The 15770-nt window shown below is 47.3% G+C and overlaps 1 protein-coding gene across 2 annotated transcripts in view; it reads left to right on the top strand.

The window, feature by feature from the left end:
- Positions 1-15770, top strand: part of Tbc1d8 (TBC1 domain family member 8) — a 109501-nt gene that overhangs the window by 63407 nt on the left and 30324 nt on the right. For both annotated transcript variants that reach the window (XM_029476619.2, XM_021185175.3), the window contains exons 3-5: positions 8997-9115; positions 10338-10566; positions 12863-13103. In XM_029476619.2, the coding sequence (XP_029332479.1) occupies positions 8997-9115; positions 10338-10566; positions 12863-13103 (589 nt within the window). The remainder of the gene's footprint in view (positions 1-8996; positions 9116-10337; positions 10567-12862; positions 13104-15770) is intronic.

Genomic DNA, 15770 nt, shown 5'->3' with positions numbered 1-15770 from the left:
ACACTGTCAGACATACCAGAAGAGGGTATCAGACTCCATTACAGATGGTTGTGAGCCACCATGTGGTTGCTGGGAATTGAACTCAGGACCTCTGGAAGAACAGCCAGTGCTCTTAACCGTTGAGCCATCTCTCTGGCCTTGCATTTTTTCCATTATAGAATTTTTTTCATTAAATTTCATGCTTAGATTCTTCACTATAAAAATATTTCATCATATTTTTTTTTGTAGTTAAGTTTCATACACGTATAAAACATGTTCTGATGACTCTCCCTCACACCTCCCTCTGCCAGCCCACCGACTTCTCACAAGTCCCCGCCCCACAGCAGGTCTTCATGCCGTTTTGTGTCTCAGAGTTTAATGGGGATTGGCTGTGTGGCCGTGTGTTTAGTTAGTTGTTATTGCAGTTTGCTGATTGGCTGTGTGACCATGTGTTTAGTTATTGCAGTTTGCTGATTGGCTGTGTGACCATGTGTTCAGTTATTGCAGTTTGCTGATTGGCTGTGTGACCATGTGTTCAGTTATTGCAGTTTGCTGATTGGCTGTGTGACCATGTGTTCAGTTATTGCAGTTTGCTGATTGGCTGTGTGACCATGTGTTTGGGTATTCACTGGAGCTTGCTGGAGTCACCAGGGGAACTCAACTGTAGACAGGGACTCTCTCTCTCCCAGAATCTTTGGGCAGACCGTGATTCAGCACGGAGAAGTAGGGTCCTGTGAGCCCCTTCCCCATTAACTAACCATTGACAGAACAGCGTTGCACAGGTCGAGTGCAGGCACCCACAGCTGTCGTGAGTTCATGATTGCAGTGGTCGCCACACCCAGAAAGGAGCATTTCGCTGCCCAGTCCTGGCTCCTGGCTCCTGGCTCGCACTTTAAAGCACTCTTCAGTGGCATTCCCTGAGCTGTGGAGGCTTGTGGTGTAAATGTTCAGGGCTGAGCATGCACCGAGCACACAGTCCCAATCATGTTGAGCAGCCACAGGTCTCTGCATCCACTGTTGTTCACCGCACAGAGACTCTCCTCTCAGGAAGCTGGAGTAGTGTTTGTCTATAGGTGTAAACAGACTCTTATAAGGCCGTTTGATTCTGTCTATTTAACTAAACAACAGTAGTAAGGTCACCCCTAGGCCCATGACCTCCCCAGCTATACATTTTTGATCAAGTTTACAGTGGTCCCCTCTCTCTCTCTCTCTCTCTCTCTATATATATATATATATATATATATATATATGGCTTTTAAAAATATTTATTTTACTTTGTGTGTGTGTATGTGTATGTGTGTACATGTGTGTGTGTGCACGCACATGTGCAGTAGCCCTTGGAGACCAGAAGAGGCAGCAGCTCCCTTGGAACTGGAGTCACAGATGGTTGTACGCTGCCATGTGGGAGCTGGAAACTGAACCTGGGTCCTCTGCAAGAGCTCTAAATGCTCCTGATCACTGAGCCGCCTCTCCAAGCCCAGTAAAGACTCTGAAACAGTAGAAACCCCTGAGGACTGTGATAATGTCCTGTGGGTACCTCATCAGGATTAGGGGTGCCTGGCTTGCTTCATTTGTCTCTAAAGACTTTTTCTTACCCTGAAGTAGTTTAGAGAAAACCCTAGGGGTCTAGAGAGATGGCTCAATGGTTAAGAGCACTCACTGAGTGCTCTTCCAGAGGTCCTGAGTTCAATTCCCAGCAACCACATGGTAGCTTACAGCCATCTGTAATGGGATCTGATGCCCTCTTGTGGTGCATCTGAGGACAGCTACAGTGTAATCATAAAAAAAAAAAAAGAAAGAAAAAAGAAAAAGAAAAAAGGAAAAGAAAATCCTAGAAGATCCCAGAAGTTGTTAATATTCTACCCTGTATTAAATTCAAGTATCTTTCAAAGATTGGTCACATGTCACTGTAGTGTTATCCCTGAAACAGAAGTTAACTGGGACCTGCTGGTGTCATATGGACTCAGTCTTGGGCTTCCTGCGTGCTTTGTAGCTTGCCAGTGTGCTTGCTCTTCATAAGTCCTCTCTACTCAGACAGTCCCACCCCTCCCCCTCCCCACATCCTTTTCATATCAGTATTAGATGAAGTCGGGCACCTGAAGGAACTGCTCTTGTCTGCTCTTTCTTTCCTCAACTATGAGCTCCACATTCTAGTCTCCCTCCCTCCCCTTCCTTCCATTCCTCCTTTAAGACAGGGTTTCTCTGTGTAGCCCTGGCTGTCTTGGGACTCACTTTGTAGGACAGACTGGCCTCAAACTCAGAGATCCACCTGCCTCCCAAAAACTGGGATTAAAGGCGTGCGCCACCATGCCCAGCTCCCATATTTGATTCCACCCAGCATATCTGTTGTTTCAGTGACTGTATCTGTTTAGTCTGCTTTCACGTATTATAAATATTTTAAGGATTTATTTATGTGTATGCGTGTACGCCTGCATGCCAGAAGAAGGCATCAAGTTCCACTGAAGCCGGTTGTGAGCCACCATGTGGGTGCCGGGAATTAAACCTCTGGAAGAGCCACTGCTCTCAACCCCTGAGCCATCTCTCTCGATTGTAATATTTTTAATGATTGATTTCTTCTGAGGGAAGCAATCTTAACTTATATTTAGAGATTTATTAAAACAGAAAAAAAATCCAGCAGCTCATAATGATGGTCTCGTGAGGATAATTGCTTTGGCTTATAGATTAGGTCTGGGAGTGTCTGCTTTCAGAATCTGGGTTTTTCAAAAAGAAGTGTTCGTTTCTTTTGGTCCACCAGTGTCCTCTTATTTGGTATTTATTTGTTAGGGCTTTTGAATTTTTACAACACTTTTTTTTTTTAAAAGACAAGTCACTTATAGCTCAGGCTGACCGTGATGTCCCGTGTAGCCAACACAGTCAGCTTCATCTGTCACCTTCACATAACCCAGAGGCACTGGGGAAGATGGAAGCTCAGCTCAGTTAACCTCCATCAGACTGGCTGCCATCAGACTGTCCTCTATCAGAACGGCCATTTGTGAGCATGTCTATGAGACATTTCCTTAATTGTTCATCGCTTTGAAGGGCCTAGCCTAGTGTGAATGGTATCTCCCCTAGGCAGGCGGGCCTGAGCAAGCCAGTGGAAGCAAGCCTGCAGTCTCTGCTTCAGCTCCTGCCTCCAGGCTCCTGCCTTGGCTGCCCTCGATGACCTGAAAAAAGCCAAATAAACCATTTTCCCCCAAATTGATTTTGGTCCGTGTTTTATTGCAGCAACCAAACTAGAACGAGTTAGCTGTGTTCAACTTCTGATCCTCCTGCTTCTGCCTCCCAAGTGCTGTCAATACAGGTGTGCAACATATTCCGATGGTGCTGGGGACTGAGCCCAGGGCTCCAAGCATGCTACACAGGCACTCTACGTTTCTGAAAGTCCGTTACCCCATGTGCAGTGTGTCTGTGTCATTCTGCATTAGAATTCACAGTGAGTTATAGGAGAGAAGCTGCCCCATGCCTGCCACACCTTTCTAGCCCCTCTGCAATCCACAGTAGATATTACTATGTGGCAAACAGAGAAACATTTTGCTAGCTCATAGGATCAGATCTGAACTATGAACACAGAGTACCCATTTCATAGTACACTAGCATTTAGGAGGCTGGAAAAAAATACTGAATCCAGTCAAGTGTTTATTATGTAGAGGGAAACAGTTACTTTTTTAAAAACCAAAGCTTAGGCCCAGTTATTTATGGCTGTGTCTGTGCAGAAGCTGGAGGTGAACAATGAGATGCCTGTTATATTTCATGTTGATGCCCCCCTAGAGGAAAGCTGGGGAGAATCGCTATCCTCAGCTGCTGGGATGTCCCAGAAGACAGAGGCCTCCAGAGTCACACGCATGGGCTATGGATTGGCTTCTTTCTTTTTTACTTTGTGTCTAGAAAATACCTGCCTTGTGACATTTGTAGGGAGTGAGTTTGAAGATACAGCATGCCTTACTAAGCGTGTAACATCTGCAAGGCATTTAAAATGGCCCCAGCCAGCTGTCTCTGCCTGTCCCCATGCAGACTGCTTGTTCCCAGGCCCTCCGTTGCCTGGTTTCTGGTCTTTGATTAGGTTTCTAACACTGAATCTCTAAGCCTGATTTTCACACTGGACTTTTAGTTTCCTTGGAAAATGGAAAAGTCTATTTCTGCAAATTGAGAGGATTTAGTAGCTCGGCATAATGTGGTCAGTTGCCACTGTTACCATCCACAGTTACAGTTTAGTCTGTTCCAGCTGCTGTAACAAAATCTCATCAACTTGACTGAGGCTTAAACGAGAGAACTTTCTTTTCTTTCAGTTCCAGAGGCTGAGCATCCATGGTTATACAACTGGGTTATTTCCGGTGGGGCCTTCTCCTTGGCTTGCAGATGTTAACCTTCTCACTGGATCCTCCCATGGTCTTTCTTTGGCGGACAGACATCTCTGGTGTCTTATAACGCTGGTCTGTTGGGTCGGCGGCCCTATTCTATACCCTTACTAACCTAATTGGTCTTGAAAAACTATTTAAGATATATAGTCTTGGCATATGTGTGCCATCATATGAATTTGAGGAAGATCCATTCAAGCGCTGACAGCAGGTCTCTGTTGTGTTGGAAGGATAGACCAGGATGGCATGACTATGAGGTCTAGGAACATGGCCATACATAATTATGAACTTAAAACACTGAGCGGGTTTTTTGTTTTGTTTTTTGCTTGTTTGTTTTGGTAACTTTTTGCTGATAACTCAATTACATTTTTTTTTTTCTTTTTGGGTTTTTCGAGACAGGGTTTTTCTGTGTAGTCCTGGCTATCCTGGAACTCACTTTGTAGACCAGGCTGGCCTTGAACTCAGAAATCTGCCTGCCTCTGCCTCCCGATCAATTACATTTTTAAAAAATGTATCTGTCCAGGTGCACTCTTGTTCCAGGGTGTAGGGAACGGTATGGTTCTCTCCTTCCATGACATGGACTCCAGGGACTAACGTTGTTAGGCTTGGCAGCAAGCTCCTGTACCCACTGAGCCAACTCGGTGGCCTCTCATTGCACGGCTCTAAAGTGTGAACTTGTTAGTGAAGACCGCAGTTACACAGGTTGGACATGCCTGTCCGTCCTTTACCCCTCTGGCCTCAACAACAGATGGCAGACTTATTTTCTCTTTAGCTTTCTCAACAGTATGGTGCAACGCGGTGACTTTCAAACTGAATGTGACTGGGAGACAGAAATGTTATTTATGTGTGTGTAAAACTCACATTCCGATTCAATCGTTGCTCTTACTGGGAGGTGCACAGTCCGTTTTGAATTGTTTTTTATTTTTCAAGATGGTGTCAGGGGGACTCCTTTGAATCTGTGGGAACCACTGCGACAGTATGGCTCAGGATGGTGCCATGTGACACGCACCGAGGTGACATGCACTGAGGTGACTTTGGTTCTCAGGCTTCCAGGGTCAAGGAGGCACAGTAACTCAGCTCGCCTTGTTCTGGTGTATTTGTGAAGCCTGCCCTGAGGCGTCTCTGCAGAGGAAATTCAGTTTGGAGAGCTTCCCTGCCACTTGGCAACTTTTGAAGGAAATAGACCCTGGGGTGGAAAAGTTCCTCCTGTTGATTGTCTTTGCTGGGAGAGGCGTGCAGGGCAGCTGGGGTTCCATTGCCTATGGCCCTGAGATAGATAGGTTCTGCATATTAATTTTCTTTTTAGTTGTGTTTTTTCCTTGTTATGAGCATTGTATAGAAGCATTTTATAACAGTGAAACTCGAGCTTTTTTGCTTTGTTTTTGTTTGTTTGTTTGTTTGTTTGTTTTGAGACATGGTTTCTATATGTAGCCCTGGCTGTCCTGGAACTCATATGTAGATCAGGTTTATCTCGAACTCACAGAGCTCTTCCTGCCTCTGCCTCCAGAGTGCTGGGATTCAAGGCATGTGCCTCCACATCCTCTGTCTCAAGTCATTTTTTAAAAAAATCTATTTTATTTACAGTGTATGAGTGTTGTGCTGGACTTGCATTTAGGGCTGTGTGCCACATATGTGCCTGGGGGCCACAGAGGTTGGAAGAGGGAGTCATATCCCTTGAGACTGGGGTTACAGGCAGTTGTAAGCCATCCTGTGGGTGCCAGGAATTGAACCAGGTCCTCTGGAAGAACAGCCCAGTGCTCTTAACCACTGGGCTATCTGTACAGCCCCTGCCTCAAGTCTTAATTCCACAGTGATATATTGGGATTGAGACTTGATTAAGGTTGGTTTTATTCATGGTATCTAACTGGTCAGTTGAAGGTGTTAGTAGTTAAGTCATTGGTCCTGGTGGCCCTGATGGTAGGCTAATGTATCCCAGGAGATAGAGAGGTGGCTCAGCAGTTGAGAGCAAGCAGTGCTCTTGCATAGGACCTGATTGTGGCTCCCAGCTATCATGCTGGGGTGGGGGTGGGGGCCAGCTGTCTGTAGCTTCAGCTTTAGGGGTTCAAACACCTCCTTCTGTGCTCCAAAGTCAACTGCACTCATTGTACAATACCCCAGCCCACACCATACATAATTGAAAATATATACGATTTACATACATATGTATGTGCATGATTCAATATTTAAAACAAATAAAACATCACCAGCATCCAGGCATCTGGAAAGGATCGTGAAGGAAGAAGGGATTTCAAAGAGAGTCTGAGCTCCTGCTGAGTGCAGACAGCTCTTTCTGAGTGCTGCCATAGCCAGCATGTGCATTAAGGAGTCTTGCTTCTGAGCGAAGACCCCAGGGTGCTTGGCAAGGTTGGTTTGCCCTTCATTTGAAATGTGACCCAGGACAAATATTTGTACTTCCATTTACCTCTTCTGTCTTCTTTACAGGTCAGTCGCTCCCCTCTCTCCCTCCCTCTCCTCTCCCTCCCCCTCGCCCTCTCCCTCTCCCCCTCCTTCCCTCTTCCCTGTTTTGTTTTTACAAATGAGGAAGTATATCTGAAGAACCATAACTGAGTACTGAAAACTAATAGAGACTGAGTCCTCTTCTATCTAGCCTCCTTTTGTTTGCATAATGACCTGGTTGGTTTTATTATGATGGCAAATAAAGGCCTGCCCTTTCCAGTTCTGTGTGCGCTCATGGACTGTGGTAGAACTAGCTTTTGCAAGGTGCTGTCTGTGTTACCGTGAAGTACATGGTCACTGGAGGGAAGGGATGCATGGGTAAGAGGCAGGAAAACCACCTGAAAAGTGTCAGCCCCTGGTGTGCCACAGTCAGCTGAGGGGCCAAGTAGATGCTCTGTCCTGGGTTCAGGTCAGAAGAGAGAGAGAGAAAGCAGACACAGAGACAGATAGGCATGTGGAGGCTGGCCTTGGGTGGCTTGATTTTGTTTTCAAATGAGCTTTCCCTGTCTGGAGAGCTGTGCAGGAAGAGGCTCTCACTCCAGGACTGACTCCTGCTAAGACCCACCTGGGAGGTGCAGCAGGAGGGAAGTGAAGGTCATGGGTCATGCCTGTGAAGAGAGGCACTGGGCAGAGAGCCATGTGGCGGGGACAGTGGTGGAGTCAGCAAGGACACAGGTATGCTTGTCTGGGAGATACCGAGGCCTGGGTACTTTGTATTACTTAGCTCTCGATTTTCCTGACCGAAATAGTCTCTTAGGCACTTTCCTATTCCTGCCCTGTCTGCCCACAGAGAACAGCAGCCTAATTTAACAGAGTCTTTATTTCCACGGACCTGAATCACAAGCCCAGGCTGAACCCTCCACTATTTTATTGCATGCAATGGAAGTGATTCTTTTGGCTGATGGAATACTTGTATGGATACAGTATTGTGAGGGATGGGAACCACGGCCTACGCATGAAGTCCACTTACCCACAGCCTACATGTTTTTAGCGCTGTATTTTAAAACGTGTGTGAGAAGAGCGTCTGCAGGTTCTGAGCCGCCAGGCTGGTGCAGCTTTTATGCTGTGACAGCATGGCTACGATTCAGACTTGGTCCTTTCAGATTAGAGGTCTCAGAAGAGAGACAGTAGTGCCTATTTCAAATATTTTTTGTGTGCATTTACACTTGGGTGTGCAAGTAACATGGAGAGAAAAGAAACACACTTTTAAGTGAAACCCGCCTGCTTTGGGATGGCTAATGACTCTGGTGACTCTCTTGGCCTCCCACTTGTCTCTGGGTGACATTGAACTATGGCCCGGTAGCTTTAGTTTCTCTGGGTTTAATCTTGTCCCATTTTGAAATGGAGACTGAGAAAACTTCTGGTCAGGGACTGTACCTGTGTGCAGGAAGGGCATCTGCTCTCACAAGAGGCTGGACATGGTCCCCATGTCCAGTGTCCGTCACCCGGTACAGATGAATAGAGGGTTCCTTGAGAAGAAACGGAGACAGTGGACATGACTATGCCTTAGTTAGCGGTGGCACTTAGCACTTTGGTAGTATAGTGAGCATTTCAATTGCCTTCTAAAAAAAATTAACTGGCAGATTGCCTATGATGTAATGCTTGTGTGTGTGTGCTTTATTTTAAGATAACATGCACTGTAAGAACTCTAGATATTTGAGGGCTGCTGCTGTAAATGGCCCAAAACATCTGTAGACAGATGTTTTCTGAGGCTGCCCTGGCTGGGTCAAGCTCTGCTGCTCCCAAGTGGTGACATTCTTGTATGGTCAACAGGACTTTACAACAGGCTCTTCCACAGTGAACTTGGCTTTTCAGAGCACAGGCTACACTGTATAAGCCTGTTGGCAGTGAGTCTGCTCTCTGGGGTGTGTTCTGTGTTAGGATATCTGTGCAATTACCAACAACTCTGTCACCCCGAGTAGAGGCAGAGAAGAGGTGGACATTGCCAAAGCAGGCAAGAGGCCACAGCACACCAAAGGGTGACCCTCCCAGTCCCTGGGGCTGCCTTGTGGCTATAGGATCAGTGCCTGCAGGTGCCCAGAGGCAGGAGGGGACTCTGTTTTAATAAAGGGGGCCTCTTCTACAGCAGACTGATGCCCATAATGTAAAGTACACATAGGGTCATGCATGGCAGGAGTTGGAAACTGAGTTCACGTTTTAGCAGTTCCTTCTTTGCCTGATGTGTGTCTGTCTGTCCAAATCCAGGTGCAACGTTGGAGGAAATCAACCGGCACTGGGACTGGCTGGAGCAGAACCTGCTGCACACCCTGTCAGTCTTTGACAACAAAGATGACATCGCCAGCTTTGTCAAAGGGAAGGTGAAGGTAGGCTGGGCTTTAATGCTTCTCCCCACCTGCCTGTTCCTTCCCTTTCACTTTGGCTAAATGTTTTATTTTTTTAACACTTTGGCTACATTTTCTGTCAAGTTACATAAAACAAAGGGAATTCACTTGGTAAAAAGTAGCCTCTGTTTACTTCTGACTGGCCCTTCCCCTCTCCGTCCCTGCTGGTCACGCTTTCATACGGCCAGGACAGGCTGCCCTTGTACTGGGAGCTCCTTGGCAATCTTTAGGTAGATGGAGAGGTCAGAGTCTTCAGCTCAGAACAAGCCCTATGCCAAAGCAGCATGTTTGGGGCTGACAAACTTAGATTCTCCATGCTTTGGCGCTCACTACTTTATAAAGCATGTCTCTTTGCCAGGTGTGGAGGCTCACTTCTGTAATCTCAGCACTGGGGAGGCTGAGGCAGGAGGGTCCCAAGGGAGAGGCTGGCATGGGCTACAGAGTGAGTCAGATGTAGGAGATGTAGAAGATGCTGTCAAAGACAACAGCAGCAGCAGCAACAACAACGACAACCACAAGCCAGGGTAGTCTAGTCCCCAGGAGGCCAGGCTGATGATGGAGGAGTCTGAGGGATAAAGTGGACACCCCCCCCCACACCCTCCGCCCCTTTTGATGACCAAATATGAAGGATGCTTTCCTGTCAAGTCTGGACATTTGGCTGCTTCCCCAACCATCACCCAATTTCATCCTCCACGGCACCTCTGCACAGGCACTAAAGCACCTGGCCTCTGTTGAAGCTCTACATGCCTAATGAGAAGCCTTCCGGGACAACAGCAAACTGGGCATGCGTTTCATATGAAACAGCCCCTAAAAATCTTAATCATTATCTTATGGTTCATAATGTCAGGAGAAATTTGTAAAATTAAGTCAATTTGCTAGCTTTCAAATGGTGTATGTTGGGGGAATGTGTGTGCAGGAGGTGGTACTAGGGATCAAACTCAGATCCTCAGGCTTGGCTGCAAGCACCTTCACTCACTGAGCCATCTTGATGGCCCTTTATCAACATTTTGAACCTGACAAGGAAGATGTTTTGAAAGTATTTAATGTTTAACTCAAAGTCTCCCAAACAAGGTTGGGTTCTTCCATCTTTCGGGTCAGTTTGTCCTCTCTCGCTATCGCCCATCTGTCCTTCCGCTTGCTGTCCTCCTTCCCCTTCAGTCTAACTGTTGTCTGGCTGGCTGGGTAAGTGTCTTTCTGTCCTCAGGCTCTGATCGCGGAGGAGACCAGCAGCAGACTGGCAGAGCAGGAGGAGGAGCCCGAGAAGTTCCGAGAAGCTCTGGTGAAGTTCGAGGCCAGGTTCAACTTCCCCGAGGCGGAGAAGCTGGTCACCTACTACTCATGCTGCTGCTGGAAGGGCAGGGTGCCCCGCCAGGGCTGGCTGTACCTTAGTATCAACCACCTCTGCTTCTATTCCTTCTTCCTGGGCAAGGAACGTAAGTGTGGCTGAGCCAAGAGCCTTCTGGGCCCGAACTCACCGATGCACTCAGGCCAGGGGTGCTTAGCACCCCTAAGAGAAGCTGTGAATGGGACTATTTTCAAAGGGTGCTCTATCCATTTCCCCGTGATTTGTACAGACACTTTTTGCTTAATTACATAGGCTGCTTCTCCAAGGGGGCTTGGCTGGGGGGATGGGGGACTTGTGCCTTTTACTCCCTTAAACACTTATTTCTGGGTAACTCAAGTAGCCGCTGCCCGGTTTTTAGTAGTGCAGATGCTTTGAAAATGCAGTATATTAGCAAAAGACTGAACAGTTCTACAAGAGAATATATTCTTCTCAAAGGTTGTTATTTTATGTCTGTGGGCGTTTGTGGGCCTGGTGCCCACAGAGGCCAGTAGAGGGTGGCAGGGAATTGAACCTGGGTCCTCTGGACAAGCGATGTCTTAGTTTGGGTTTTATTGCTGTGACCAAGGCAACTCTTATAAGGGCTACAATTAATTGGGGCTGGCTTACAGGTTCAGAGGTTCAGTCCATTGTTATCAAGGTGGGAACATGGCAGCATCCAGGCAGGCATGGTGCAGGAGTCGCTGAGAGTTCTAGATCTTCATCTGAAGGCCACTAGGAGAAGACTGGCTTCCAGGCAGCTAGGATGAGGGTCTTAAAGCCCACACCTACAGTGACACACCTACTCCAACAAGGCCACACCCCCTAACAGTGCTACTCCCTGGGCCAAACATTCAAACCATCACAAGTAGTCAGTGCTCTTAACATCTCTCCACCCTGAGTGTGTGTGTGAGAGTGAGTGAGTGTGTGAAAGAGAGGGAGAGAGGCAGAAGGGACAGAGCATCAGCATCTGTCTCCATCTGCTTCCTGGCTGTGGATACAATGTAACCAGCTGCCTCAGGCTCCTGCCTTTACACCCACCACGGATTGTACCTGGGAAGTGTGAGTCCAGGTAAACACTCTTTTTCTTCAGCTGGACTTGTCAGGGAACGCTGTCACAGCAGGTAAATCCACAAATGTGATGTATCGTGCTTTTCCTTTTCTGCACCTGTGTTTCAAGTGACGCCAGCTCCAGGGGGCCACTCCTGAGCATCTATGGTGAGCTTCCTGAGCACGGGGCGCATTGTCTGCTCAGTGGCTTCACTGCGATGCTCCTGGACCCTGTGCACACTGACTGCTCTACACTGTTCCCTCTCTTTACACACGGATCACTCCCTTTTTCCCCATCTGAAATTCTTGTTGAGTTGAATACTCTTCCCTTGCCTGTTTGTGTACCCTGTCTGTAAATGGCTGTTGATCCTTCCTACCCTAATTTTGATTTTGTCCCCTCCAGGAAGCCTTCCTCTGTATCATCTGCACATGTTTATGTTTTTGTGCTGGGTTACGTACTCGTTTGCCTGTCTTCCTTATTTGAATGAGCTGCTTCAGTGCAGAATAGATAAATGACTTTTCCCTACTGGGCCAAAATATCTGACAGAGACAGGGGCAGGACTTACCTGGTTTATAGTCTCTGGGGCTTTACACTTAGAGTGTTACAACACATGTCCGGGACCTTCCTGTTTCCCTGCGGACAGGAAGGGGCCAGGAACGAGATGCATCAAAGACCCATCTCCCCTGGATAGCACCATAACATGGGACCAAGCCCCTGACATTTTAACTTTTGAAGGTACATTTCCTATCCACACAGTTGCATTGCAAACCATGACACTGGGAGCCTCACAGGCAGTTACTTAATAAACTGGACTTGGTAGTGTGAATCAATTAAGTTTGTGTGTGTGTGTAAGATACTTTGTGTGAAAGCACAGAAACAGCTAATGAACATCTTGCCAAGGATGGCACAGATCGTACCTTTTAAAATGACCAGAGCCTAGAAGACAATATTGCAAAGTAATCAGACAGAGATGGTAGAGATGGTTTTTAGCTACTTGATTCAGAGAGGGATGATTTTTGTGACATTTATTAATGACTGTACAGCTGGGTAAGTGTTCTTGAGAGAGAGAGAGTGTGCATAGCTAATTTGGCCTTGCAGAACCATGGTCCCTGGATAAGTAAGTGTGGGACATGCGGGAGCCAGCGACGTGGGAAGCTTCACCCAAATCGGTGAGGAGCCACTGGAACGAGGCTGTGTGTTCCCCAGTAACCTCCGCACAGTCCTGGACTAGACTCCCTGCCCTGGCCCAAAAGACATTTCTGTTTTTGCTATGAGAGAACTTTGAGCACTGTCTGCCACTTGATTCAAGTTTGCTCCCATCTGATGGTTGATGCCCATTTGTCCTTCTCTCTTACAGTTAAACTTGTGATCCCCTGGGTCGATATCCAGAAGCTGGAGCGAACCTCCAATGTCTTTCTCACGGACACCATCAGGATCACTACACAGAATAAGGAGCGAGACTTCTCCACGTTTCTGAACCTGGATGAGGTGTTTAAGATCATGGAGCAGCTGGCAGATGTCACGCTCCGGAGGCTGCTGGACAACGAGGTCTTTGATCTCGACCCCGACCTACAGGAGCCTAGCCAGATCACCAAGAGGTAGGGCTTCAGCACAGGTGACCCTCAGTTGCTCAGGGGACCTGTGCCGGCCTCATCTGTCATATGCACAGCTTTTGACAGCCTTAGGTACCTGGTTTTCCCCCATCTGCCTAGGCCAATGGTTCCAGGATTTCTGTGGGCATCTGACCCACATCTGCACAAGAACCTGCTATAAAACACTGTAGCCTTTTCATATGGCTGATTAAAAAGCCCAGATGCTGTGCAGGATCTCTAGAGGACTTATCCTAATACAGCATCCATGTCATATAAATAATTGTCACACTGTACTGTTTAGAGAAGAGCACTAAGGAAAGGTGTATGCATTTGGTACAGAGAGGCTGTCTTTCTAAATATTTGATTGATGGTTGTTGAATCCAAGGATACAGAGCCTACAAACACTGAGGGCCTGATGTATGTGGTGCCACTCAAATGGCCCCCTAGCCCTGGAGTCAGTCTTTTATTTCTTTATTACATTCTTCTGTTGTGTTTTTGAGTGCGTGAGCGTGGAGGTCGAAGGACAACTTGAGAGAGTTAATTCTCTCCTCCACCTTGTGGGTCCCTGGAATCAAGTCGTGTGGTCAGAATGTCTGTACCCACCAAGCCAGCTGGTGGGCGCCGTCTCTGTGGCTAACCTAGGCAGGCAGAAGTGGAAATGGTGACTGTCATTATCCCTTCTCTCCTCCAAGTGGTAGACGTGGCTTTCTGGATGGAGGTCCCCTTTTACTTCAAATATTTCCGCACATAGTGTGGGCACCCTCGTGGTACAAGTTGGTTATTCACTTTATCAGTGAACATGAAGACATTTCATTTTTAAAAAAGCATGTATTTATTTTATGTATATAAGCTTACTGTCACTGTCTTCAGACAACCCAGAAGTGGGCATCAGATCCCATTACAGATGGTTGTGAGCCACCATGTGGTTGCTGGGAATTGAACTCAGGACCTCTGGAAGAACAGCCAGTGCTCTTAACTGCTGAGCCATCTCTCCAGCATCTCTAAGACATTTTATTTTTAATGGTGCTGGACATTTCCCCCTTGTGCATGCTGGCTAGGGATGTACTCTGTCACCCAGCCAGTCCTCTTGTCAGAGTCAGAGGACTCTGGGGCGGGGGTTGGTGGTCAGGGCAGCTGGACCATTTTGATTCCTTTACTTTAGAGCCAATAGTCCTTGGGTTTATTTAGTTGGACTACACCTGACAGGCTTTGAGACGACTTTGTGAGGCAGTTGTTTGGATTGTTGCTTTAAACAAGTTCAGCATCATCACCTGAAGCTCACAACACAAGTGCTTGAGCCAGATTGGTTTGGGGCTTTGTGGATCTTGGCTGGTAAGTGTGGCATGGGTCAAAAGCTTTTGTCACACTCATGTCCTATCCGGTTGCCACCACCATCCACCTGCAGAACGATTCTGCCATCCACATTCACCCCCTGCTGGTCACTAACTGCTCTGGGAAGCTGAGCGGGCCCCTTAGTAAGGTGGGATCCTTGAGCTGTGGTTTGCAGAGAACCCATTCCACTTAATGTCTTCAAAGTTCAGCCATGCCGTGGGATGTGCCCGCGTGTGCATGCATGTGTGTGCAGGTGTGTGCACATGTGTGTCAGAGGACTTTAGGTGTGCCATTCTTCGGGAATAGCTTTGTGTCTGAGACAGGCTCACACTGCTCTGGAGCTCAGCAAGAGGGCTAGGCTGGCTTGCCAGGGAGCCTCAGGGACGTAGCAGTGGGTGACAAGGGCTTGTCACTATGCCCAGCAGGGAGCCTCAGGGACCTAGTTGTGGGTGACAAGGGCATGTCACTATGCCCAGCTGCTTATGTGGATTCTGATGATCCATCTCAGGTCATCACACTTTCAAAACAAGCTCCTTAGGACTGAAGCTTCCCCCTTCCCTCTCAGAGTTAGTCCTCTCACCTGCTGGTGCTTACCCTAGGTAAGCCTCCATCCACCAGCTGTGCCAGGTCTCTGCCTCTTGGGGTTTTAGTTCTCCTTTTTAATATTCTCGTTCATCTTCTGTTCAGTTGAAGACAGAAGCGATGAGGTGCCAGAGCTTCCTTGGCGATCAGCTTTATCTCATGACAAAGGCTGAACACACAGACCTGGGGGAAGAATGTGAATGCCCTGAAATCCAGTGTTAGAGTGGAGGGTGGAACATCAGGCTAGGGATGTTCAACCCATAGGTCTATGCAAATATCCCTTTTTAAAAAAACACAAAAATTTGCAAATACTTTGTCCCAGTCATTTTACACAGAAAACAGTCTGTGTTAAGTTCCTTCAAAACTCCACAGATGGGCTGGGGAGATAGCTTAGCAGTTAAGAGCACTGACTGGGGCTGGCGAGATGGCTCAGCAGTTAAGAGCACTGACTGCTCTTCTGAAGGTCCTGAGTTCAGTTCCCAGCAACCACATGGTGGCTCACAACCATCTGTACTGGGATCTGATGCCCTCTTCTGGGGTGTCTGAAGTTACAGTGTACTCCTATATATAAAATAAATAAATCCTTTAAAAAGAAAGAGCCATGCTGACAGAGCCCCAAATCCAACATGATGTGGGCATGCAGGTCTTTAAATAAGTAGTCCTCATAAGCTACCAGGGAAAGTTTTGCTCTTGTCTATGTTTACTCAGCTACAAGCCCGAGTCACATTGCACAAGCGTGCAGCTTGCAGCTTGCAGCTG

Source organism: Mus caroli, unplaced genomic scaffold (assembly GCF_978045245.1).
Source record: "Mus caroli unplaced genomic scaffold, Mus_caroli_1 scaffold_1, whole genome shotgun sequence".
NCBI classification, from domain to species: domain Eukaryota; kingdom Metazoa; phylum Chordata; class Mammalia; order Rodentia; family Muridae; genus Mus; species Mus caroli.
Note: the sequence above shows the minus strand (reverse complement) of the source record. Positions and strands in the feature narration are given on the sequence as shown.